The following is a 24,237-nucleotide window of genomic DNA, read 5'->3' on the forward strand; positions in this document are numbered from 1 at the left end:
CATGTCCCATATGAGGAGGCATTTAAACTTGGAAGTGGTGTCTCTCTTTCTCCACAAAGCAATGTGACCTGTGTGCCCTGGCAGCCATCTGAAGATAGATCAGATGCATCTCATCCTTGGTTTTCCTGAGTGAGCAGTGGTGAGAATGTCATTTACAGATTGTCTCCTGTAATGATTGTCATGAGGTCCACATTGTTCTTCAGAGCCTCATGATTTTCCAGCTTGAAATCACATGATTAGGAAAGCTGCTCAAGATGTTTTGCTCACAATTAACTGAAGGATTGTCTGTGGCTGCAGCTCTCTCCATAGAGAGCAGCAGGCACAACTTTGCCAGGCATTGTCCTGGGGAAGGCTGTGAGAAGATCAGAGAAAAGAGTGAGAAACAATTCTTATCTTCACTTGCTGCACCTGTTGTTGTGAACATGTGGAATGTGTTCTGGAGATTTGTTTACCAAAGGGTAATTTGTTAATTGGCCACTGGTGATGGTGTTTTGGATTCAGTTGACCAATCTGGGCTGTCTGTATCAGACTGTCTGTGAGGGCAATGAGTTTCTGTATGGTACGGTACGGTACGGGATGGTAACATGGAGCCCATGCTAATTATTTCCACTATGGGGATTCCATGCTATGATAATTATCACCACCAGGTCCTCATTTGGTTTTATTTTTCAGGGTCAAATCTCCCTCTGATGGACACCTCCTACACTGTGAAAAAGCCCAGGTCACATCACCTCCAGCTGTGGAAGAAATGGAGCTGCTCCAGAAGCTTTACCATCTCCTGGAAGCCAAGGGGTTTCAGGCAAGGATGGAAGGAGTGGAACTCGTCCAAGACCTGTGCAAAAACAGCCCCCAGCTCATCTCCACTAACATTGCCCAAGTATGTAGGGTATTTCACTGCTCCTTTCCTTTAGCTCCTTTCCTAAGCCTGTAGAAGCAAAGTTAATTCAGTGTGTCTTGGCACTCTGTCCTGGCTGTTTGGGACACTCTGGTCCCTCTTACCCAGACAAATGTAATTCAGGTCCAGGCTTCAGGACAAGTTGTTTCAGTCCAGCTGTATTTGTCTGGCAGGTGCCTATTGATGCTGCATTCATCAGATGATGGCAGAATTTTCTGCTGGTGTAACTGCTGCTCTCTCCTACTCCCAGCTGGGTGAAGTGAAGGGAATCCAGCCCCTGAAAGCATGGCAATTGTTCTCTAGACCAAAAATGGGTTTGCATAGGGAAGAGAATTATCAGGCTGGGTTGGTTTAGACCCAGTTGTTTTTTTTAAAGAATACTTCTATATACTCCATCTTGTCTTACACAGGCACAGCTCTGGCTACTCATTTCCATCCTTGTTCCTATTCCTCTTGGTAAAGACAGTGCTCACCCTTCTTGGTGGATCTTTTTTTCTCTTTGGAAAAGGAGGAAAACAGCTAAGGACCCATCTCTGCCTTCTCCTCCCAGTTGCTGCTTTTTCCCTTTTTCCAGGGAAAGGTGCCTGATAATGAGGCTGTCAAGGGACTGAACCTGCTCTAATGAGAGCTGTACAGCACATGACATTTCAGAAGTCCACCTGTTACTTAGAGAAATGGTCTGGATCCTGGAAGAGTTGATCAGAGCCCTGCACTTCTCTAGACACTGGCTCTGAGACAAACAAAAGAAAACTTAGATCTCCTCCAGCCATGGCAAAATCATAATTGCCCTCAGTACTTGAGACAACTGTGTAGAAAACTGGGCATTGTAAACATCTGCTTGCATTCAAAGCAAAGGTACTCTTAGCATTAAAAATGGAATTGTTTTAATTGTTTATAGATGGAGAGAAATACCATAGGAACTATTCAGTCCCCAGCCAAACCTCCTAAAAACAGAAGAAAATCTTTCAACCAGCATGAGGTTGTGCCACCATTCCAGTGAGTGGCCCACAGGAAAACAGTGAAATTGTGCAAGCGAGTGCTGACCTGACAGAAAGGATCACTTTCATCTTTGACATTGCTGACTGCTACATCCACTCTTCAAACAAGGACATTTGAATCCAGCTTTCACCTTGCTTGTTCTCTTCACAGATTTTTGATTATTTTGTCCTGAGAATATCTGACAGCCACAAGAAAGTGAAGCAGAGGGTGCTGGACATGCTGGCTGAAATCACAGGAGCCCTGAAAGATGCCTTGAACCCGGTGATCATTGGTTTGGTGGAGGGAATAACAAAGAACCAGAACTCAAAGGATCCCAGGGTTCGTGGGGCAGCTGTGGAAGCACTGGGAGAATCCATTGCTCATTTGGGTAAGGCTGAGCCCTGGCAGGGACTCTCCTCAGCTTCGTCTCTGTCTCTCCTGCACAAGAGAGCGCTGAGTGCCTTGACAGCTGCTCTTGTCTGTGGAACCCTCCAGCTGACACTCACCAGAAGCTGTGCAGGTGCAGTCCTTATGCACCATCCCCAACAGGCTGGAATGGGATCAGCATTTCCCAACAGTCCCAGGAGCCCTTGGCTCTGTGCTGCTTGTCTGAAGAGCAAGTCCTGGGCTACAGCTCTGCTACAGTTCAGGGGCAAAGGGGGTTTGGAGTTTGCTTGGGCCCTGTCTGACTTCCCAAATGCACAGCTTCGCTGTTGGCATGAAGGGACACTGACCCATCAGAGCTTCTGCAGAGCAGCCACCTGGGAGGCTCTACATTAGAGGCATTAGCTGCCTATTTTCCGCTTTTCTTCTTTGTCTTCTGTGTTCAAAGGGGAACTTGTGATTCTCCAAGTACATTTCTGTAGAACAAACAGGTATAAGCCCAGCTGTCAATGATGCCTTGTTCCACCTGTTGTTTTGCATGGGGCAAGATGGCCAAAGTAATTAACTACAGAGACAAGGGCTGCTCTAAATTCCTTTGCCACACAGATTTATGTCAGCTCTGAGAATGCTGCACTGGGGGAATATGCCTGAAAAAGGAGTGTTGAAGAGGCAGGTCTTCAAGAGGAGTTTCCACTTTCTCCTCCCCAGCTGCTCTGTGATCTCAGGAACTGTCTGACTCAGTGCGTTTCTGTGTCCCGAGTATGGGGCTCTTCCTTTTTGCTCTGGGATGCAAAACCTTTCCACTACTTCCATGTGACTGAACTCCTGAGGTCCCTGATGTGAAATGTTTTAACACAGCTCCTGCTACAGCAGACAACTTTGGATTTACAACTGTGAAAGTAGAGCTTTTCTTTTGGAATTTAAAACCGTGCCAAGTAGGCTGGAAGGAAAGAAGAAAAGGATTTAAAACCCAGCAGAAATGTACTTTTTTTTATAAAATGGGGTTGGCCCTGCCCTTTCTCCTATGACCTGAGAAAAGTGAGCAGAAACGTGTGTTTCCCTTGTAGATAAAGTGTCCCTGCTGAAAGAGTTCAGCTACCAATGGAATCACCTGAGTGGCCAAGCCCTGCTGGATGTCACCGAGCGTATCACAGGTTTGGCCTCCCCTTCTGAGCCCAGAGCTCTTCCCAGGGAGCATTTACAGGGAATGCCTGTGAGCAGACAGCAGAGCAGCTCCTCCAAACCAGGAGGTGCTGAGCGTGTCCCTGCTGCCCCATGGCCAAGGCAGGTGGGTTTGGCAGGTTTTTCCTGGCTGCTGCAGGGCTGAGCAGCACCTGAGATGGGGGCAGCGCTCGGCCTGGGGCTGAGCTCTCACTGGGGCATCTCAGAACCACCTCCAGCAAAGGGAGGGCTAAAAATGCCCCAGCTGGCTCCTCTCTGGGGAGCTCAGGGACATCTGTGATCTTTGAGGGGAAATGGTGGCAAATGCTGTTTCAGGGCATCAGTTTGTTTTGTCCTTACAGAATTCTTGTTTGTCTCTTGGAAAGTTTTGAGGCTGAACCGTGCAGGGCCTGGGGGTCACAGCTTAGGCCAGAACTCAACAGAGGTATCAGAGGCACGGGTTTAGTGCAAGGCAGCCTCTGGGGCACAGGGACAGAAGCAGAGTGCTGAGGCTCCCTGCCTGTGCTGTCAGAGTGGCCTTGGACTGAGCCTTTCAGGGTGTGCAAACAGTGTCTGCCTGTGTCAGCGCTGCCCAAAATGCTACAAATGCAGCTGATAATTGATTCCTCAGAGGAGCTTGCTGTGTCAGCAACAGCCAAGGAATGGAAAAAGGATAATCTCAATATATAATGGAGAAGATTACTGATAGCCTTGCTTTAACTGGGGCTAAATCCACTGCTAATTATGCCAACATCCTTGAATGAAAGGTTTAATACACTTTGTGTCTTCATTAGGAATCTCAAAAGGGCATGTTTAGCAATTGGGAATGTCAAAGGGCCTTAAAGACCATTTGAATAAAGTAGATCTCCAGCAATAGAGAATTTAGTTTAGCAGTTCTTTTGATCTCTTTTTTAAATATAGGAATTAACCATAAATTATGAGTACTTTAGAAAGAGCAGATGTTCTCTCTAGTAGGAACAGAGAGCTGTTCCTCACGTTCAGTAGTCACCAATGTCTTTAATTGCATTTAAACTCAAATAAATTCCCATTTTAAAATGGGTACCATAACCCTTTCTTGCTTAGCAGAATTGGTTTTGGGTACTTGCAGGAGCTCTTTCAATGTTGATGACTGCTGGTGGATTAACAGCATAGAGAAAATGAAGTCTCTTCCACCAGAGAATATTAAATGGCTGCTAGATAACATTTTGTGTGATCAGAAAATAAGAATGGTTTCCAAAGCATTTCAGGTTTTGATCTCTCAGCCAAATCTGCCATGCAAGAAGCCTGTTGGTAGTAAATATTTGTCTGTGTTTGATAAAATTCAGTTCAGAAAATGGACAGAGAGGTGTCAGAGAAAATATGAGAAAAGACTCGTGTTTTGGTTACATTTCAGTTCCATGTGTAGCATTTTTCTTTCTCTATGCCCCTATTCAAGTGGACATTATAAGAAAAAATGCCATTAACATTGAGAGGGGAAGTGGCATTAAAATGTGGAGATGCCCAAATGCCAGGGCAATGGGGTCTGGGTAATTATCTAAGACGCCCTGAGGTTTGAAACAGCTCTTTGTTGGAAGCCTCAAAATCATTCTGCCAAAGACCCCAGCTGGTCACTGATGTTTCTCATCCAGCTGTCAGGCAGCAGCCATCTCTGGTGGGCTGGAGTTTTGAGGTGTGTTCTAATCCTGCCCTTTGCTGTGTGCCCGTGAGCACAGGGAAGAGCCAGATTAGACATTTGGCACTTGACATCAAAGTTACAAAAATGGAATCACCCTTTTTATTAGAAATCTCTCCATTTCCTCTCTGTGGTGCATTTTCAAATCTTCAGTGTGTGTTTAGACAACTTCTTAATGGAAATCAATGGCAATTGGACATTTCATTCATTGTTCATGCAGAAAGAGATTGTGACATAATTTAGTAAAGGTAGGAAGTCTGCCGCAGGGACAAGGGCTCTGGTTGGAGCAATTAGTGCTGAGGGGTTGGTGGTTCTGTTCCCAGGTTGATCAGCTGCTTTGCCCTTTTCTGGATCAAGGGGCTGTGGGTGCTATTTTGCTGCTCTTGGCCAGAGAGGCTGGCAAGAAGCAGAAGCAGAGGCAGATCCTTGTTGCAGTGAGGCTGGTGGGTAAGGAGCTGTGTCTCTGTCCCGGCAGTGCTTGTGCAGGGGGTTCGTGCCAGGAGCCCTGAAGTCGCCCAGCGCGACGCCCTGCCCGTGCTCTGGCCCTGCCTGGAGAACAAGGTGCTGCCTGTGCGGAGCGCCAACGTTCGCACCGTGGCCACCAAGCTGGCCTCTGCCCTCTGCAAGGGGATGGGCACCCCGCTGAAGGAATGTGCTGCCAGCAAGCCTCCACATGTGCAGGAAAACCTCTCCAAAATGCTGGGCTGGTGAAGGCGAGATGTTCACCAGAAAGCTGAGGAAGCGCTGAGTTGGACACCTCTGGATTTGCCTTTTTAGCTGTGCCAAAAATGACGAAATCCTAAGGAAGGGTGTACATTTGCCCTCACTCTCTCCATTGCCCTTCCTACTCATGGCATGGGGGCCGGGAGCAACTCCAGACTGAGGACAAGGTGAAGGCAATCATGGCTCAGCCTCACACAGAGGTGAGGGGGGAGCTGGGCCAATCTCTCCTGGGAGGAAGGGTCTTGTGGCAGCCCAGAGAGGCTGTGCACATTGCCAGGGAACAGCTGTGCCCTGCACGTGCCCCTGCAATGAGCTGTGCTGCTGCCAGTGCCCCTGGAGCTGTGGGGCTGCTGAGCTGTGGGGCAGGCAGAGGATCAGGAGGGTGCGTGTGCAGCTGAGCCATTCCTGGGGAGCACAGGGCTCTGGGCTCCCTGCTGTCCCAGGGCAGCCCAGAGGACAGGCTGGGCCTGTGCCAGCTCTGGGCAAGTGGCTCAGGGTTTGCCCTGGCCTGCCTCAACTGTCTGCCAGCAGGAGCATGTTTCCCTGTGCAGCTGTTTCGACATTTCCAGGAAATGTGTCCCATGAAATATGGAGCTTCAGCTGCTTTAGGTTTGCATTCTGGCCTCTGTTAAACTTTCCCTCTCTGTTAAAATTTGTGTCTCTATTTTGCAGATCTGGCTGGTTACAGTCTTACCGAGAAGTTTTCTCTGAACACTTCTGATTTTCCCTCACCCACAAAGTCCTCGCCTCCCCTCCAGAAGAGCTCTCTTTCCTACAAGCTCAGGAAGAAGCTGCCGCCTGTGTGAAGAGTGTTTGAAGAATAGGATTGATGTGTTAGGCTTCATAGTTAGAGCTGTACATATGTTCTGATCTTTAGATGCAGTTTTGAATTAATGAGTTTTGATGGTATCTTTCAAATTTGATGACATATTTTTATTCTATATATTTTATTTTGATGATGAAAAAAAGTAAATAAATACATAAAATTTAAATAAACCAAGAGAAGAATGTGAGACCAGGACCTGCTAGCCTAGAGATTATGGGAGTGCAGCTCACTCAATGTGCCAGTGTCTCACCACATCCTTTCCTTATTGAGTCTCTTCTCTTCCTCTTTGGCCATGTTTTCTTTTTGTCATTTGTGCTGCTCTTTGTTACTTGGCATTACAACAGGGCCACACATTGACCTTTTTGGGGGACAATGGATCCAAAAGATCCTGTCTAGTCAAAGGTTTTCTACCTAGGGGTGTTCTGTGCTCACCAATGGCCTGAGCAAAGAAACCAAGAGAAGTGTGCCCAAATCCCAAAGCTTTGCTCCTTTGCAATCTCCCACAGATCTGGCTCACAGGTGCCTTCAATCACAATTCCATAGGTAAGAAGAGGTCATGTCTTTCACTGGGAAATGATGCGCTGCTTTGGCAAAGTCACCTGTATGTATATTTACCAGGGACAGCACTCCAGCTGTGTTGTTTGCACCTTGTTTGCAGAAGGATGAGTGCACTGGGAGGCCAATAACAAGTGACAAGGGTTCCTCAAATCTGCACTGCAGCCTGGGCACCATTCGCCTGGGCACCCTAGCCAGAGCTAGGGGATCATTTGTTCCCATGGACCAGTGCTTGGCAGTGGAATGAATTGCTGCACAGCTGGAAGAAGCAATTCTGGATTCAGCTCCAGCTGTTGGTGGGCTGCATGATCATTGACAATGCTGCCCTTCCAGAAATTATTCTGCAGTTTCTTTTTATAGTAATTTGAAGCTTTGAAACTTCACATTTCAATTTGCTTTGCCTTAAGGAAAAACACTTCTGGGCCCAGTACAAACTGTAACCTTTCGGCAGCAAAGTCCTCATGGTTGCCAGCCCCCGATGTCACACAATGTCACCTGGCTGCCTGTGTTTGCTTAGCTCTGGGTCTAGTCCCATCCCAGTAAAGCCCAGGCAGGGTGGCACGTTGCAGGGAAAACTTGTCCATGAGCTTATGGGGTTGCCATCAGCAGCAGAGTGAATGTGCCCTTTGGGGATTCCTCTGGAGACAAAATTTGGGACCCATTCCGTGCCACAATATTCTCTTAGATCTTTTTGAAATATCCTAGAAAAGGCCGTGAAACTTCACATCTCCTTGCACAGCTACTGTTTGAAGAGGGGCATTTTGGTCCCTCCTCAAAGTCATTGCTCTTGTACATGAGAAACATGAACATCCACCAACAGGAATGATGCATGGTCCTGCTGCTGCTGCTGCAGACAACTGGGCAGTGCAGACCTGAGTATTACCAATATGAGCACTTAATTAGCATTTCATGCTCCTTCAAGCTGCCCAGATCTCAGGGCTTTTTGTTTCAAAGCAGCCACTGCACCATCTCTAGGGAAGAACAGGAACTGGGAAACCACGACTGCCAGCCTTGCAGGGGTGTAGGGGAAAACGTGAGGTGTCTGCCTCAAAAGATGAATGGGAAGAGTGTATTTGCCAAAGCAAATGCTCTGTTAGGACAGCCAGATCAGTTCTTTACTTCATGCTTGCATGAAGATCATGTGGGATCTCCTTTTTGTATCTCATGCAGAAAAGGAGCTCTTAATAATACCATGCTACTTAAACCAGATTGGGATGCAGCTCTGTAGTGGTTCACAATGAAGCAGACTGCCTGCTCTGTCACTGCCAGCCCTGGTGAGCCTGCGAGGGACTGTAGTTTATCCCATGCCTGTTTTACCTCCACGCAGAGCTTGGTTTTCCTTATTAGTGTGGAGTAAATAGAAGAGTAATAAAATGGACAATTAGACTGGCCACTTTGGAGGATATGCTCATGCTTTCGCATGTCAGTCCTGCACCTCATTCTCTCAAGGCCTGTTATTCATCAAGAAATATTTTAACACAAAAACCTCAGCTCTCATGTTACATCTGAATAAAATTGCACAAGATCATCAAGAATTCTGCTGTCAGGAACAAGACAAGAGCCTTCTGACACTCACTTGCAGCTGTCCTGGATTGCTGCAGCCCTTTGTGAAAAGCTGCAGAGAGAGTGTTTGGAGTTGGTTTGGGCCTTTATGAAAGATCTATGGAGCAGTGTGCAGGGCTCTCCTGGCAGGAAACTGTGGAGAGTTTTGTCAAAGAGTGGCTTGAGGAGAGGGGACACAGCCAAATCAATTTGGTGAAGATGTCCTAACTAGGGCACAGGCCCTTTCGCAGGCAGGGTGTCCTTGTTGACAAAGAAAATGCTGAAGTTATACAAGAATGGGATGTGGAATGCAGAAGTTGCTATGCTTGCTAACCACAAGAATGTAGATAAAGGCTAAATTAGGCGGGGTTGACATGTAGCTGAAGAGCCAATCCTGAGCTCAGCTTTTGCAATATGTATGAGGCTCATTATGTACTGTATTTAGGTTGCCGTATCAATCAATAAATCAGACCTGTTGATGACCATCTGGTGTCCTGGTCTCCTTCCTTTGACAATTGGTGACCCTGACGTCTGCCTCCACATCTTGCTGAAAAAGAGAACGGGGGAGGACGCGCCACGGTCGAGGGAAGTTGGAGTTGGGTCCTGATCGCAGCCAGGACGGTGCCGGAATTTTGAAGCACTCTCGAGGTTCTCATCGGTGACTCGAGCCATACGTGTCTGCCAGAGCCTGGAAAGCTGCAACAGCACTGACGTATACAAATAGGTATGGATAGGCAAGCAGCATATGATCTTTTCACCGCGTATTTAGAAAGGCGAGGTGCAAAGGGGATAGATCTAAAAAAGGAGCTACGAGCTACCAGGGTTGTTAGCCTACGGCTATGCTAAGGGGGTTTTCCTTAACCCACATACGGTCCATGAGCTCGCGAAATGGAGAAAATTTGGGGATATACTGTGGGAAGCGGTGTTAGAAGATGATAAGACAGCAGAGAAATAGGGCAAGCTATGGCGGGTGGTGCACAATACACTGCTTCGGCATGTCTCTGAGCACAAGGCAGCAGAAAGGGTGATAGAAACTAATAAGAGGAATATAGGGTATGGTCGTGAGGACGATCCTTTTGAGCCTTCAGTAAACAAGGTGTTAATACCAAAGGGTTCAAAACAGTGTTGTATGGAGGATCCTGTTACAGGCGTGGGGGGCCGTCCGCACCTTCTATGTCGGAGGAGAAGGACGAGTTGGAGGACGGCAGAGAGAGCAAGCTAAGCCTGCCGCCCCCCCTGCAGAGAGAGAGAGTTAAGCCTGCCACCTCCCCGCAGAGAGAGTGAGCTAAGCCCGCCGCCTCCCCGCAGAGAGGGTGAGCCGAGCCTGCCGCCTCCCCCACCCGAATGGCCTGCACAGAAGTGCCAACAGCGCAGAACTCTCGGAGAGTCAGATCCTATCCCAGGGGCACTCAGTGACCTATGGGAGGAGATGGCTAAACAGAGGAGGGAGGCTTGGGCTGCTCTGGCAAAAGAGGCAATGCAAACGGGAGATGGTGAGGCTATGAAGTCCGCTTTTGCTCTTGCCTGTCCGGTTACATACACGCCACAGTATGATGCTCAGGATAACCACACACAGGATCTGGCAGAGTATACCCTTTTAGACTGGAAGTTGTTATCTCAGTTGCGGTCCACAGTCAGTCAGTTCGGTGCAAAAAGCGAACCTGTTAGGCAGATACTGGATTATCTCTTTAATACGCAGATTTTGTGCCCAAATGATTTGAGGGGGATGGTACAATTAATATTTACTCAGCATCAGCAATTGTTGTTTAATGCGCATTGGCAAGCCTTGGTTAATGAGTCGGTTGCGTCACAGCGAGCTCAGGGGGACCCGCTGCATGGAGTGACAATAGATGAGCTCATGGGCTTAGGGGCATATTTGTGCACGGAGGCACAGATGATATCAGGAGCAGATAAGCTTAGAGAAGCTATGCGTTTGGTACGTGCTGCCATAGAGAGGGTTAAAGAGCCAGGAGGGCTGCCGGTGTACATGGGCATAAAACAAGGTAGAGAGGAATCATTTGGGAGTTTTATTGACAAAGCAGCTGTGGCTATAGACCGGGCAGGAGTTGCAGAATATACAAAGGGGGCGTTATTGGAGCAGTGTACCTTACAAAATAGCAATCAGGCAACGTAAAAGTTGCTAGCCACTCTGGGAGGAAATTGGACCATTGAGGAAGCACTAGAGTGAATGGCATTAAGGCCAACAGCCTCACAGGCATTTTTAGTAGATGCCTTAAAGGAATTAGGATTAGGGCTGCAAAAGCAAGCAGAATGCACTCAAAATCAGGTGTTAGCTGCTCTTGCTCCTCTCCGAAACGGCTCCATGACAGTCACACAGGGAGGCTCGAGATCACATCTCAAGTGCTACCGGTGCAGCAATGGGGGACACATGCGCCGAGAATGCAGAGCGACTGGCGTGTGGTGCCAAAGCTGCCAATCTAGCTCCCACAACACTACGGCTTGTTGGCGCCGATCGGGAAACGGTTAGTGGCCGCGCCCAGACACAAGTTGACGCTGTGACATCAGCGCCACCTTCTGTCTGCAACCAGCAACAGCAGGGAGCCTCAGCTTGGATATAGCAGCAGCAGTAGATGTCACATTAATGACGAACCAGCCTGAAAGGATACCATCTGGAGTAAATGGTCCTCTCACGCTACAAGGACAAAAACATGGAGCATTATTACTAGGACGCTCCTCGACATCCATGCTGGGACTATTTGTATTGCCTGGGGTCATAGACGCAGACTATACAGGGGAAATACAAATCATGGCTTACACCCCTTATCCCCCAGTTAAAATAACAAAGGACAACGCATCACACAATTGGTACCACTACCACAGATGACATCAGGTATACCATCGTTTACTGGACAGAAGCATGATGAGAAGAGTTTTGGCTCTACCGGTATTACACTTTTGACTGTGGACTTACAGGAGAGACCAAGACAAAAAGCTGAGATCGCCCATAGACATCAGAGCATAACCCTCTATGGATTACTGGATACAGGAGCAGACACCAGCATTTTATCTCCAGAGGCATGGCCACAACATTGGCCCCTGCTCCCATCAATAAACATGCTCACAGGAGTAGGAGGACTTACTTTTGCAAGCAGAACACCGCTTCTGTCAGTGCGCATTGATGGGCAACAAGTGTCCGTTGTGTTTTCAGTCGTTCAGTTGCCTCCTATGGTCTCCTGCCTGATAGGCAGGGACATTTTAACACAGCTGGGGATGGTGTTGACCAATCACCACCCTTTGGGGTAATTGCCATTGCTTGGACTTTCCCCATTCTACTCACTTGGAAAACAGATACACCAGTGATGGTTAAGCAATGGCCCTTGAAAGGGGTAAGTCTTATGCATGCCCATGAATTGGTGAAGGAACAATACACGCAAGGACATTTACGACTCTCAACGAGTCTGTGGAACACGCCCATTTTTGTGATTAGGAAGAAATCAGGAAAATACCGCCTGGTACACGATCTGCGAGCTGTGAATGACCAGATGGAACCGATGGGGGGAGCCTTGCAGCCTGGTCTTCCGAATCCAGCCATGATCCCACAAGATTGGCCACTTCTAATCATCGACTTAAAGGATTGTTTTTACACTATTGGGCTGCATCCCGATGACATGAAGAGGTTCGCCTTTACCCTACCAGCAATAAATCATGGAGAACCAGACAAAAAATTTGAGTGGACGTCACTACTGCAGGGGATGCACAATGCCCCTATGTTGTGCCAGCTTTATGTTGATGCTGCATTACAGCCATTGCGTCAGCAGTGGCCAGCTACCATAATATATCATTACATGGATGATATCTTGTTTGCGCAGCAACAACCATTTTCCCCTTTGCAGGCAGACAGGATCAGAGACACTCTTGCAGCATATTCACTTGTTATTGCCACAGAGAAAATTCAGACCACGAAACCATGAAGTATTTGGGATGGACCCTAATGGACCAAACAGTGGTACCCCAAAAATTAGAACTGCACTTGGACATTAAGACTTTACATGATGCTCAAAAGTTGCTAGGAGACTTACAGGGGCTAAAACCCATTGTGGGAATACCAAATCATTTGTTAGAAACCCTACGACCCTTGTTAAAGGGCACTGATCCCTCTACCCCCATGTGCCTCACAAAGGAGCACCATCTTGCCTTGCAGCAAATCAGCAACTGTGTGCAACAAGGATATGTGTCTCGTCGATAACTGGATTGCCCTATTGATCTCACTGTTCGGAATAGCCCTTGCCACTTGTTTGGCGCTCTCCCGGTGTGAAAACAAAATGGGGGAGATACGGGTATTGGAATGGCTGTCACCACCGCTACAACATAAAAGAACAATATTCTCAAAAATCAAACAATTGGCTGGGTTGATCAAAAAAGGCCGTCTCAGAATTACTGAAGTGGACGGTCGAGAACCTGCCACCATTAGGCTACCCATGGAAAAAGAAATGCTGGACTGGTATCTGGTTAACTCTACGGTTCTACAGGAAGCACTATTGACACCATCTGCAAAAGTGCAGACAAGCAAGTTAGTGCCCATGGTCCTGCAATGGATGACAGAATGGGACTGGATCACTCGGCCGCTGAGAAGAGAGAGCCCCATAGAAGGAGCCACCACAGCCTTCACAGATGCAGGGAAAAAACCGAGATGTGCTGCTGTCACCTGGCAAGAAAAAGGACAATGGAAGCATTAACTTCTTACAGCAGACCCTGCAGATAGCCTACTAACCTTAGAATTGTTAGCAGTAGTATGGGCAATGTCCAACCTGCATGAGCCCTTGAATGTGGTCACAGACTCCATGTATGTCGCTGGAGTAGCCAGATGTATAGAAGGAGCAGCAATTAAGGAAGTGAATAACAAACGGCTATATGAGTTACTGGTTCAATTAAGGAGAGCTCTCCGGGATAGAAGTGCAGTGTACTCTGTAATCCATATCAGGAGCCATAAGTGGTCTGAGGGTCTAGGAGATGGGAATGAGCATGCAGATAAATTGGTTACCTTACCCATTGATAACTCTTGTCCTGTTGATAAGCATACATTGGCAAGAGAAGCCCATAGTAGATATCATCAAAATGTGAAAGGGTTGGCGAGGAACTTTGATCTGGGCTTATCAGAAGCCAAGGCCATTGTCAGGGCATGTCCAATATGCAGTTATCATAATGGGGGAATAGGTCTGGGCTGCAGAGTTAATCCTCGAGGTTTAGAAATGAATGAGAAATGGCAAATGGATGTCACGCATGTAGCTAGGTTTGGTGGGCTCAAGTATGTGCATGTTACTATAGATACATATAGCCATTATATATGGGCTACAGCTCAGGGAGGAGAGAAAGCGATACATGTGATCAGGCACTTATTGAGCTGCTTTGCTGTCATGGGAGTTACAAAAGGTATCAAAACGGATAATGGTCCGGCTTACACAAGTGCTGGGGTCCAAAAATTTTTGGACCAATGGTCTGTTAAGCATGTGACAGGTATTCCACACTCCCCCACAGGACAGGCGATAGTGGAAAGAGCAAATGGTACCCTCAAACAATACATCGACAAACACCAGGATTTAAAGGACCCACAAGCATGCCTGGAAAAGGTTTTGTATGTGATCAATCATTTATGTATTTTTGGGGAGGACGATGCCCCCCCTGCAGTTAAACATCACCTGAGATCAAGTCAGGAAACTATTAAGGAAACAGAGGTCTGTGTGAAGTATAAGAACCCAAGCACAGGGATATGGGAAAAGCCCGCAAAAGTGCTATATCGGGGTCGGAGATATCTTTGTGTTTCCTCACCAACAGAGCCTTTGTGGGTGCCTGCCAAGTGGACTAAACCAGTCTTTGATGCAGCATCTGGTGGACAATCTTACGGAGGGGGACAAGGAGCGTCTGAAGAAGAAGCTGCCACTGATCTTACAACCCTTATTGCTGCAACTGAGGGGACACTTGAAAGCGGTGGACAGAGCAGTGACACGCCGCTACCAGACGGCCAGGGAGCTGATTGACACTGTTGAAGCACTATTGACCTTCCACATAAAAGGACCAGCGAGGGAGCGCTGCCTTGAGTGTCGCAGCCCCTATTGTGCTGCGTGGGTAGCTCTATATTGTGGAAGTTGTGGTAAAAATTCTGGTTAGAACAGTCCGGGATCTGGGGTTTATGGTGTAACACCTGCAAGCATGACTACACCTGGGGGGAAGACTAGCAAAGGGAACTAGGGAGACAGATGGAGCTAGGTACGGCTCTGGCTTTAAATCTTTACGAGTCTCCTGAGCAGGAGATCTTGGCCTACTACTGGTGGGAGGTACAGTGTATTGTGAAAAGTGTCAAAGCTCAAAGTAGATCATACATAGCCTCTGCTAGGTGTAGACAACTGGTGCCTCTAACACAGCATTCTGTAGTAGGACCCATTAAAGGAGATCCCAATGAGGCAATGGGACTCCTGCATTGAGAGTCTACAGAGATTTAGATTGCAAAAGTTAGGATCGATGAGGTTAAAGACAGATAAGAAAAGGAAAGCGAGAAAGAAAACAGAAAAATGAGGCTTATTTTTGTTATACTGCTCAGTGCAATAACGGAAGGGGATGTAGGAGTAACGCGCTTTAATCAACCAAGAGATAACACATGGATAATGCTTGCTAATCAAACTAACCAATCATCGCTTTGTCTTAGCCTTGGAGGGGTTACTAACCCATTTCGAACATGCTTGGTGGGACTCCCAGTGTGGTCTCCTCGGGAATTTTGCAGTCTGATTGATAACCAAACTCTATCATGCACAATATGACAAACATTAGGTTACCCACGCAACAAGGGTACACTACAAGTCAAAGTGATGGTTACCACCAATGCTTAATAATCTTATCACTTAATACTACTTTGTACTCTCCTCCAGAGGAGTTGGACCTCTTCGGAAGTGCAAACGCCAGTATGACTAACATCTCAAATGGTGGATGGTTCAGTTTCAATCCCTTAGATTCCCAGAATTTAAATCAGCATAGAGGAACATGGGCTACCCTAGATTCATCCCTGAATTTGGGTACGGTGTCTCAGCAGCTTTACAGCTGATGTAATGGCACTAACATCACGGCACCGATGAAATTACTCACAGGGATATTTTTAATTTGTGGATACAGAGCTTGGAAAGGTATACCAGCCAGGCCACAGGGTGGACCTTGCTATTTGGGAAAATTGTCATTGTTTCACCCCAATGTGTCTTTATTAATGCAATTGAGTCAAAATTCAAGCAGGAAGAGATGCAGCCTGCATGACTTGGACTGCAGCCAGATAGGAGGCCCACAGTTTTGGAGTGAGTTAAAACAAGCGATAGTTCCAACTATCTTGGCAGGAGGAGCTGCAAATAAAGCTGTGAACTTAGCAAAGCAATTGGGATCCTGGGCCAAGGATGAGCTAAACAAGACGTCACAAATTTTAGATATGCTAACCGCAGATGTGCAAAGTGTTAATCATGCTGTTTTGCAAAGTAGAGCTGCTATAGATTTTTTGCTTTTAGCACAAGGTCATGGATGTGAAGAGTTTGAGGGAATGTGTTGCATGAATTTGTCCAATCACTCTGTATCTATTCATGCGAAGATAAAAGAATTACAGCAGGGACTTCACAATCTTTAAGAAGAAGAGGGTTTAGGAATTGACGAATGGCTTAAAAGCTTAGGACTTGGACCGTGGCTGAGAAACCTTGTGACATATGCTATACTGGGTATGATTTTTGATGCTTTTGCTTATTTTGCCTTGTATCTCTAATTGTATTCAAAATATGGTCAGCCGAATGATAGAAAGAACCTGGCAGACTAGCCTCCTTGCTCAAGAACAAAACGAGGGAAGTGTGAAGAGTTTTGTCAAAGAGTGGCTTGAGGAGAGAGGACACAGCCAAATTAATTTGGTAAAGATGTCCTAACCAGGGAAGAGGCCTTTTTGCAGGCTAGAGAATGGAAAAGTACAAGACCGTGGCTAATTCCAAGTCCTGCACCTGCAAGATACCATGTCCTTGGGCCTAACTGAGTATGATAACGAATTGGACAGAGAGACGTGAGAAGTAGAGAACATAGGCCCAAAGGAATGAGGAGGAGTTGATGGTATAGTTTAACCAATAGATTGCTTGGCTTACAGAATATTCATAAGTTTATTATTTGCTGTATAAGTGTTTGATGCTTTCTTCAATAAACGGGACCTGTTGATGACCATCTGGTGTCCTGCTCTCCCTTCTTTCGACAGGCACTGGCATGTGGGGATGTGCAATGCCAAGGGCAGGAGCATGGGGCGGCCCCTGCCAGGATGCTGAGCAGGGACAAGGAGGCAATGAGGCCCCAGCCCTGCAAGGGTCACTTGTCCCCTCGTGGCCTCAGGCCCAGGGCCAGCAGCCATGGCCAAAGTGCTGCCCAAGTTGGCTCTGGCAGGGCTGTCTTGCAGCTGCTGCACATGCCTGTGCCCTGTGCAGCCCAGGCTGTCCCACAGTGTCCCTGCCCTGCTCCTCTGTCCCTGCAGGCTGTCAGCATCCCCCGGCTGCCCCACCTGGCTGGGCCCTTCCTTTGCTGACAGCTCTGCCTCCTGCCTGCTTCTGTCTGCCCACACAAAGCCTTGGGTTGATACCAAAAGGGTTAATTCAATTCAATACCAAAAGCTTAATTCAAAAGGGTTAATTAAATTTTTACTCTCCCTGTGAACTTTCAGCACAGGAATAAGGCATTGAGGGGCTGCTTTCCTAGCAGGAATGGTTGGAAGAGAAGATGAAGACATCTGGCTCAAGAATGCAGTGACAGAAAAAAAGAAGGTCTGAATCTGGGAACTTGGGGTGGGTTTTAGGGCCATCAGTAAATTGTAATATACATTTAGTGACGCTGGTAGAATTACATGTTCACATAAGGTTAGGAGTTATCCCTTGCTAGACCTCAGTCCGGAATAAATGATACACACTTAAATAGGAAATTAGTGTTAATGAGTCTTATTCTGATATTTTTGAGATTTGGTGGCAGTGGAGCCTCACAGAATCAAGGAGTCAACTGTGACACTGAGCAAACTCATGGAACAAAGGGTCCATGGTTACAAAGCAGAACCTCATGGAACTAAAATCCATTTTGGCACATTGGGGCCACATTGAACCAAAGGTCCATTGTTATAGTGCGGATCCAAGGAGACCATTGTGACCCTGAGAAACCTCTTGGAACCAAGGGGCCATTGTGACACAGCAAGGCCTGGTGGAACCATTGTGACATTGCAGAACGTCACAGAGCCAAGGTGACCGTGTTCTACTGCGGAGCCTCATGGAACCAAGAGTCCATTGTTCCACTGTGGGGTCCTGTGGAACCAAGGGGAACACAGTGACATTGTGGGGCCTTACGGAACAATGGAGACTGTTCTGACACTTTGGAACCCACAGGAACCAAGGGGCCATTGGAGGATGGCAGGGCCTGGTGGAATCAAGGGGATTGCAGTGAACACTGTGGGTGTCCATGGGATGAAGGGTCCATTCTGACACCATGGAACCAAGGATACCATTGTGACACTCTGAGGCATCATGGAACCAAAGGTGCATTGTGACACAGCACGGCCGCATGGAACCATGGAGGCCATTTTTACACTTGGAGGCCTCGTGAAACCAAAGGGCCATTGTGGCACTTCAGAGCCTTGTGGAGCCAAGGGGACCACAGTGACACATTGAGGCTTCATGAAACCAATGGTCTGTTGTGACACTGCAAGGCCTTATGGGATCATGGAGACCACTGTGACACTACAAGGCCTCACTGAACCAAGGAACCATTGTGACACTGTGGAGTCTGGCAGGCCAAGGAGCAGTTGTCCCACTGTGTGGCACCATGGAACCAAGGAGGCCATTGTGACACTCCCGGGCCCTATGGAACTAAGGATCCATGGAACATTACAGGACCCCATGGAACCAAAGTCCATTGTGACATTGCGGGGCCTCACGGAATCCTGGAGGCCATGATGACACTTGGAGGCGTCGTTGAATCAAGGGGCTCTGCAGGGCCTCATGGAACCAAGGAGACCCTTCTGACATTGTGAGTCCCCATGGAACCAAGGGTCTATTGTGACACTACGGCACCAAGGAGACCCCTGTGACACTGCATCATTGAAGCAAGAGACCAGGCATCATTGAAGCAAGAGACCATTGTGACACTCTGGAGCCCCATGGAAACCAGAGGCCAGTGTGACACATCTGGGCCTGATGAGACCAAGGATACAATATGACATCACTACTGCGACACTGCAGGGCTCCATGAATCCAAAGGAACAGGGAACAGGTCTGGTTGGCTTAGCCTGACTGGTCCAACTGCCCTCGGCATGTCGAGAGTCTCTTCTCATGTACCCCCGAAACCCTGGGGTCTGAGCTGACTTTCAAATGGAAAAAAACCTGCCCTTCTCATTCAAGCATCTACGGCCAAAACAGGATTCCCTCTCCAAAATTCCCAATATCCGGGGATTGCTGCCAGAGAAAAGCTGCCATTACCAACAAGTCTGGCAGCCCTTGGCCTCCTGAGGGCCGGCTCTCACCTGCCTTCCAAACACAAGGGCTCTGTGCTTTCCTTTCTGTGCAAAAGAACTGACCTTCTTCTCCAGGCAAAAATGACTGAAATTGGGATTCCACATATAAAATTTCAAATATCTAAGAGTTGCTCCCAGACAAGCCTGCCAGGACAGACAGGTCTGCCTGTCCTAGACCTCTGGTGACTGCAGTTCAACAGACCCTGAAATACTGGGGCTCTGTGGTTTCCTTCCTGTGGTGACACTGCAGGGAACCTGTGGAACGATGGAGACCATTGTGACACTGTGGGGCCTGGTGAAATGAAGGTGCCACTGTGACACTGTGAGGCCTTGTGGCACCAAGACCATCACTGTGACTCTGTTGGCCAGCATGGTCTCAAGGGGCCAGTGTGAAGTAGCAGGGCTTTGTGGAACCAAGAGGCCATTGCTGCATTTCAGGGCCTTGTGGAGCCAAAGGGCCGTTGTCACAGATATCTTTTGTGAAAAATCTTTTCTTCAGGATTTTTCCCTCTTCTGGGAAGCTGAGGCCTGAGAAAGAGAATGTAAACAATGGTTATCTGCTGCTGTGGAATGTAACAGGTGCACCTGTGATTGGCCCATGTTCCATGTTTAGAATTAAGAGCCAATCAGGGGCCAAGCTCTCTCTGGGACAGATCAGAGAGACCTTGTTGTCGATTCATTCTTTTTTCTATCCTTAGCACAGCAGCTTCTGAACTTTGCTCTCTATTCCTTTTAGTATCATCTTAATGTAACATATATCATAAAATAATAAATCCAGCCTTCTGATCATGAAGTCAAGATTCTCGTCTCTCTCTTCACCCCTGAGGAACCCTTGCAAGCCCGGTAACAGGCCGTTGTGATCCTGCAGGGCACCGTGGATCCATGGAGAGCATTGTGGAATTGCAAGGCCCCATGGAATCATGGAGACCATTGTGACACTGGGGCCCCACGGAACCAAAGGGCCACTGTGACCCTACAGGGCCTCATGGGAGCACGAGGCCATTGTGACACTGCAGAAACAAGGAGAACATTGTGATACTGCAGGGCCTCCTGGAACCAAGGGGAGATCGAACAGATCTGGCCGGTTTGGCCTCCCAGGGGCCAGCTGATCTTGAAATACGGGGGGCTGATTCTCATCAGTTCTTGAAGAACTGAGGCTCTGTGCTTTCCTTCCTATGGAAAAGAACCATCAGTCTATCAAAGTGCCCAAGGCCAAAATTGATACTCCCCTTGAAAAATTCCCTATATGCAAGGGTTTGCCCAGACAAAAGCTGGCAGGACAGAGAGCTCTGGCTGACCTTGGCCTCTGGTGGTCACCTCTCATCTTAAGGAAGGCCTGAGGAAAGTATTTGAACAGGTTTGACTACTGCAACATCAATAGGTCTCTCATCCTCTGAAAAACTCAGATGCTGTTCTGATCATATGTGTCTTTTTTTCCTCAGTGTGTATTATGCATGAAATATTATTTTCAGCTAAATAATATTATTCTTCTCACTCTACCAGTATTATCTGAAACAAAACACCTCCTCTGCATATGGATCCAGGTCACCTGTACAAGCAAACACAAGAAAGAATGCAGCAGGAATGATTTGTCCCAACTCCTATCTGTCCCATTTCCTCTGGAACTGGAGGTGCAGCCCCAGCATTTGGCAGGGCTCAATGGCTCCCAAGATCAGCTCCCACCCATAGAACTTGCAGACCCTGGGCTGCTCTTCTTGGCCTCTGCACGCTCAGCCAGGCTGAGATGGACACTGATGGTTTCTGGGCCAGGCTCTCTGAGCCCAGCCCAGCTCCCTGCAAGCTCTGCCAGCTGCCCTGAGCTCTGGGCAGCACCAAGGGCCTCTCCCCAGCCCAGTCCAGCCGGCTCTGGCCCCACAGCTCTGCTCAGGCCAGGCTGCTCTGGGCACTGCCCCACGGCCTCAGCCCCTGGCAAGGGCACAGCAGCAGCTGCAGCTGCCACAGGACTCAGCCCCAGCCATGGGGGAAGGTGCTTGGCCAAGGACAAAGGAGGCTCCCTGGCTGCCCTGCTCCCCTTGGGCTGAGGTGCTGAGAGCTCTGCAGCCCCTGCTGCCATCCCATCTGCCCAGGGCAGCACAAGAGCCCCGGCCTTGGGGCCCTCAAGAGCTGCTCCTGCTCCAGGCCCAGGGCCCATGCCAAAGCTGGGCCAGCCAGCTGTGCCCATTTCTGTTCATCCATGCTCTGATCAGGATGGATTCGCAGTCACTTACAGGTTGGTGATGAATTTTACTTTTCCAGAGGCCTCTTCTTTCTTGAGCTTCTCATTTGAGAAATTCAGTGACAAAGGCTCATAAAGATTTGTTCAAAACACCCAAACAACAAAAGCCTATGGGAATAATTCAAATCTTCAGTTCTTCTGTGGTTAATTGGACAGATTTCAGAAGTGTCTTCAAAGTGAATCTACTATATTGAAAACAATGAAAAGAGAATTCTTTTGTCCTTTATAGTTTCCCTGTCTATAGATCGATATCAGCAATCCCCAGTTGATATTGATCCCCAGCCCCTCCTCATGCAGTCTGAACAGATATGAAAATCGAGACCCTTTATGGCTGACAATCAGTCACACTTTGTCTCTACCCCCATCCCAGCACTTCCCTCATCCAACCCATGGCACTCAGAGCAGCTGAGGAATGGAGTCACATCCAGGGGTGTCCTCAGGGCTCCGGACTGGGGCCAGGTCAGTGAAATCTCTTTATTGCTGATCTGGACGAGGCCATCGAGGGCACCCTCAGTCAGTTCCCAGGTGAGCCCAAGCTGGGTGGGAATGTGACTGTGCTGGAGGGCAGGAAGCTCTGCAGAGGGATCTGGCCGGGCTGGAGCCATGGGCCCAGGACAATGGGATGAGGTTCACCAAGGTCAGGGGCTGTGTCCTGCCCTGGCCTCACAACCACCCCAAATCCCTGGCTGTGCCCTGCCCCTGAACCACACAGCCTGTCCTGTTTCCTTCATCCCTGCATTGCCAGGGACTCTCTGGGAGAAGGGAGCTCTGCTCTGGGTGTGGAAGGAGGTGCAGGCGCCACCATTGGAGTGGGAACCAGAAATCACCAGGTTTGTGTCCTTTGGGCATCAGGAACTGGTGGGACTCAGAGGCACAGGAAGTTTCTCTTCATGGCGAAGAGATTGTGGTTGAACCGGATATAATTCAATAACAACCACGCTCTTCCCTGAGCCATACGCAATGTCCCAGCACTGTCTGACATGTCCACCATCCACAAGTGATTTCCATATTAAAATTAATTTTAGAAATATATGGTTCTGTGATAGATATAAATAGAGTTAAGTTGTTGTATCAGGATGCTCGTCTGGAAGTGGGATAAAACAGCCTGAAAAATTCCTGATTTGCAAAGCTCTCAGTGGTGGATGGAGAAGGGGGTCAAACTGCTTTTAGTGTTGAGGAAATGCTGAAACCAGCCTGACTCATTTCATCTCCTCCTGTCCTGGCTTATCTCCCCTCTTTCCATTTCCAGCCATTGGCTTTTGTCTCCCCACCAGGCGCCCCAGTGAAGAGCCTGGCTCTGTGTTCTCCATCCCCTCCTCGCTGGCACTGCCAGGCTGGCATGAGGAGCCCCTCAGCCTTCCCTGCTCCAGGCTGGACAAGCCCAGCTGCCTCAGCCTCTGCTCACAGCCCAAGGGCTCCAGCCCCATCTTGGAGGCCCTTCCCAGACCCTGCTCCAGCTGCCAGACATCTTTCCTGTCCTGGGCAACCCAACCCAGGCCACAGTGACCTGGATAATACCCGTCCTTGATGTCCTGGTCACACAGCCCTGGCCCCTTGTCCCCTGTCAGGCTCTGGGGTGGATCCTGTGGAACATCCTTTGGTGGAGGCTGTGGCTCCAGGTGGGCCGGGGGCATCCCGGGGGACAGGGACCCTGCTGGGCATGAACAGCATTGGACTTGTTGGGAGAAACTGTGAGGGGGGGCTGGGGCAGAGTGACCAACCCAGTGACCTGACACAGCCCTGCTGGGATGTCACACAGCCCCTCTGTGATGTCACAGCCCCTTCTCTAATGTCACAAAGCTGGTCTCTGATGTCCCACCAGAGTCTGTGATGTCATAGTCTGCACTGTGATTTCAGACCTCTTCCCTGTGATGTCACACGTGGGTCTGTGATGTCACAGAGGCAGTCTATGATGCCATGGCTGCTCGATGACCTCACATAACCCACTCTGTGATGTCATAGCCCACTCTGTCACCTCATGGTACCAGATGATAAATTGTCTCCACCAGCTGAGGTGACACCTGGAGCTTGTTCTCCACAACCCCAGGCCTGTGGAAACCACACAATGCCCATTGTGTGAGAAGGGGAACTGGAAGTTCAGCAGCCTCAGTGTCCTGCCAGCTCAGCCAGGCCCATGGGAACATTGGGGTCAATGAGCACCGGGGACCACCAGAGAGACCCGCAGGACAGAAGAAAGCATGGGTAAAGGGGAGGGGAAATCTTAAAGATTTTGGAGAAATGATTATCACATGTGTGAAAAAGAATAGAAAATCACCAAATTTGCAGATGACACCAAGCTGGGTGTGAGTGTGGATCTGCTGGAGGGTAGGAGGGCTCTGCACAGGGCCCTGGATAGGCTGGATCCTGGGCCAAAATCCAACAAGGTGAGGTTTAACAAGTCCAAGTGCCGGGTCCTGCACTTTGGCCACAACAAGCCCTGAAGCACTACAGGCTGGGGACAGAGCGGCTGGACAGCAGCCAGGTAGAAAGGGACTGGCAGGGAGTGATGGACAGCAGGCTGAACAGGAGCCAGCAGTGTGTCCAGGTGGGCAAGAAGGGCAATGGCTTCTGGCCTGGATCAGGAATGGTGTGGCCAGCAGGAGCAGGGCAGTGATTCTTCCCCTGCACTGAGCCCTGGTGAGGCCACACCTCAAGTGCTGTGTCCAGTTCTGGGCCTCAAATTTAGGTAGGCCATGGAGGGGCTGGGGCATGTCCAGAGAAGGGCAGCAAGGCTGGTGAGGGGTCTGGAAGACAAGTCCTG

General features: G+C 48.7%; 1 protein-coding gene across 1 annotated transcript in view; it reads left to right on the forward strand.

Moving 5' to 3' along the window:
• The first annotated feature begins 14,571 nt into the window (after positions 1 to 14,571).
• Positions 14,572 to 24,237, forward strand: part of LOC134434473 (serine/threonine-protein kinase pim-1-like) — a 129,413-nt gene continuing 119,747 nt past the window's right edge. Inside the window, exon 1 of the mRNA XM_063183126.1 lies at positions 14,572 to 14,820. Coding sequence (XP_063039196.1) covers positions 14,572 to 14,820 — 249 coding nt within the window. The remainder of the gene's footprint in view (positions 14,821 to 24,237) is intronic.

This window comes from Melospiza melodia, unplaced genomic scaffold (genome assembly GCF_035770615.1).
Source record: "Melospiza melodia melodia isolate bMelMel2 unplaced genomic scaffold, bMelMel2.pri scaffold_37, whole genome shotgun sequence".
NCBI lineage: Eukaryota > Metazoa > Chordata > Aves > Passeriformes > Passerellidae > Melospiza > Melospiza melodia.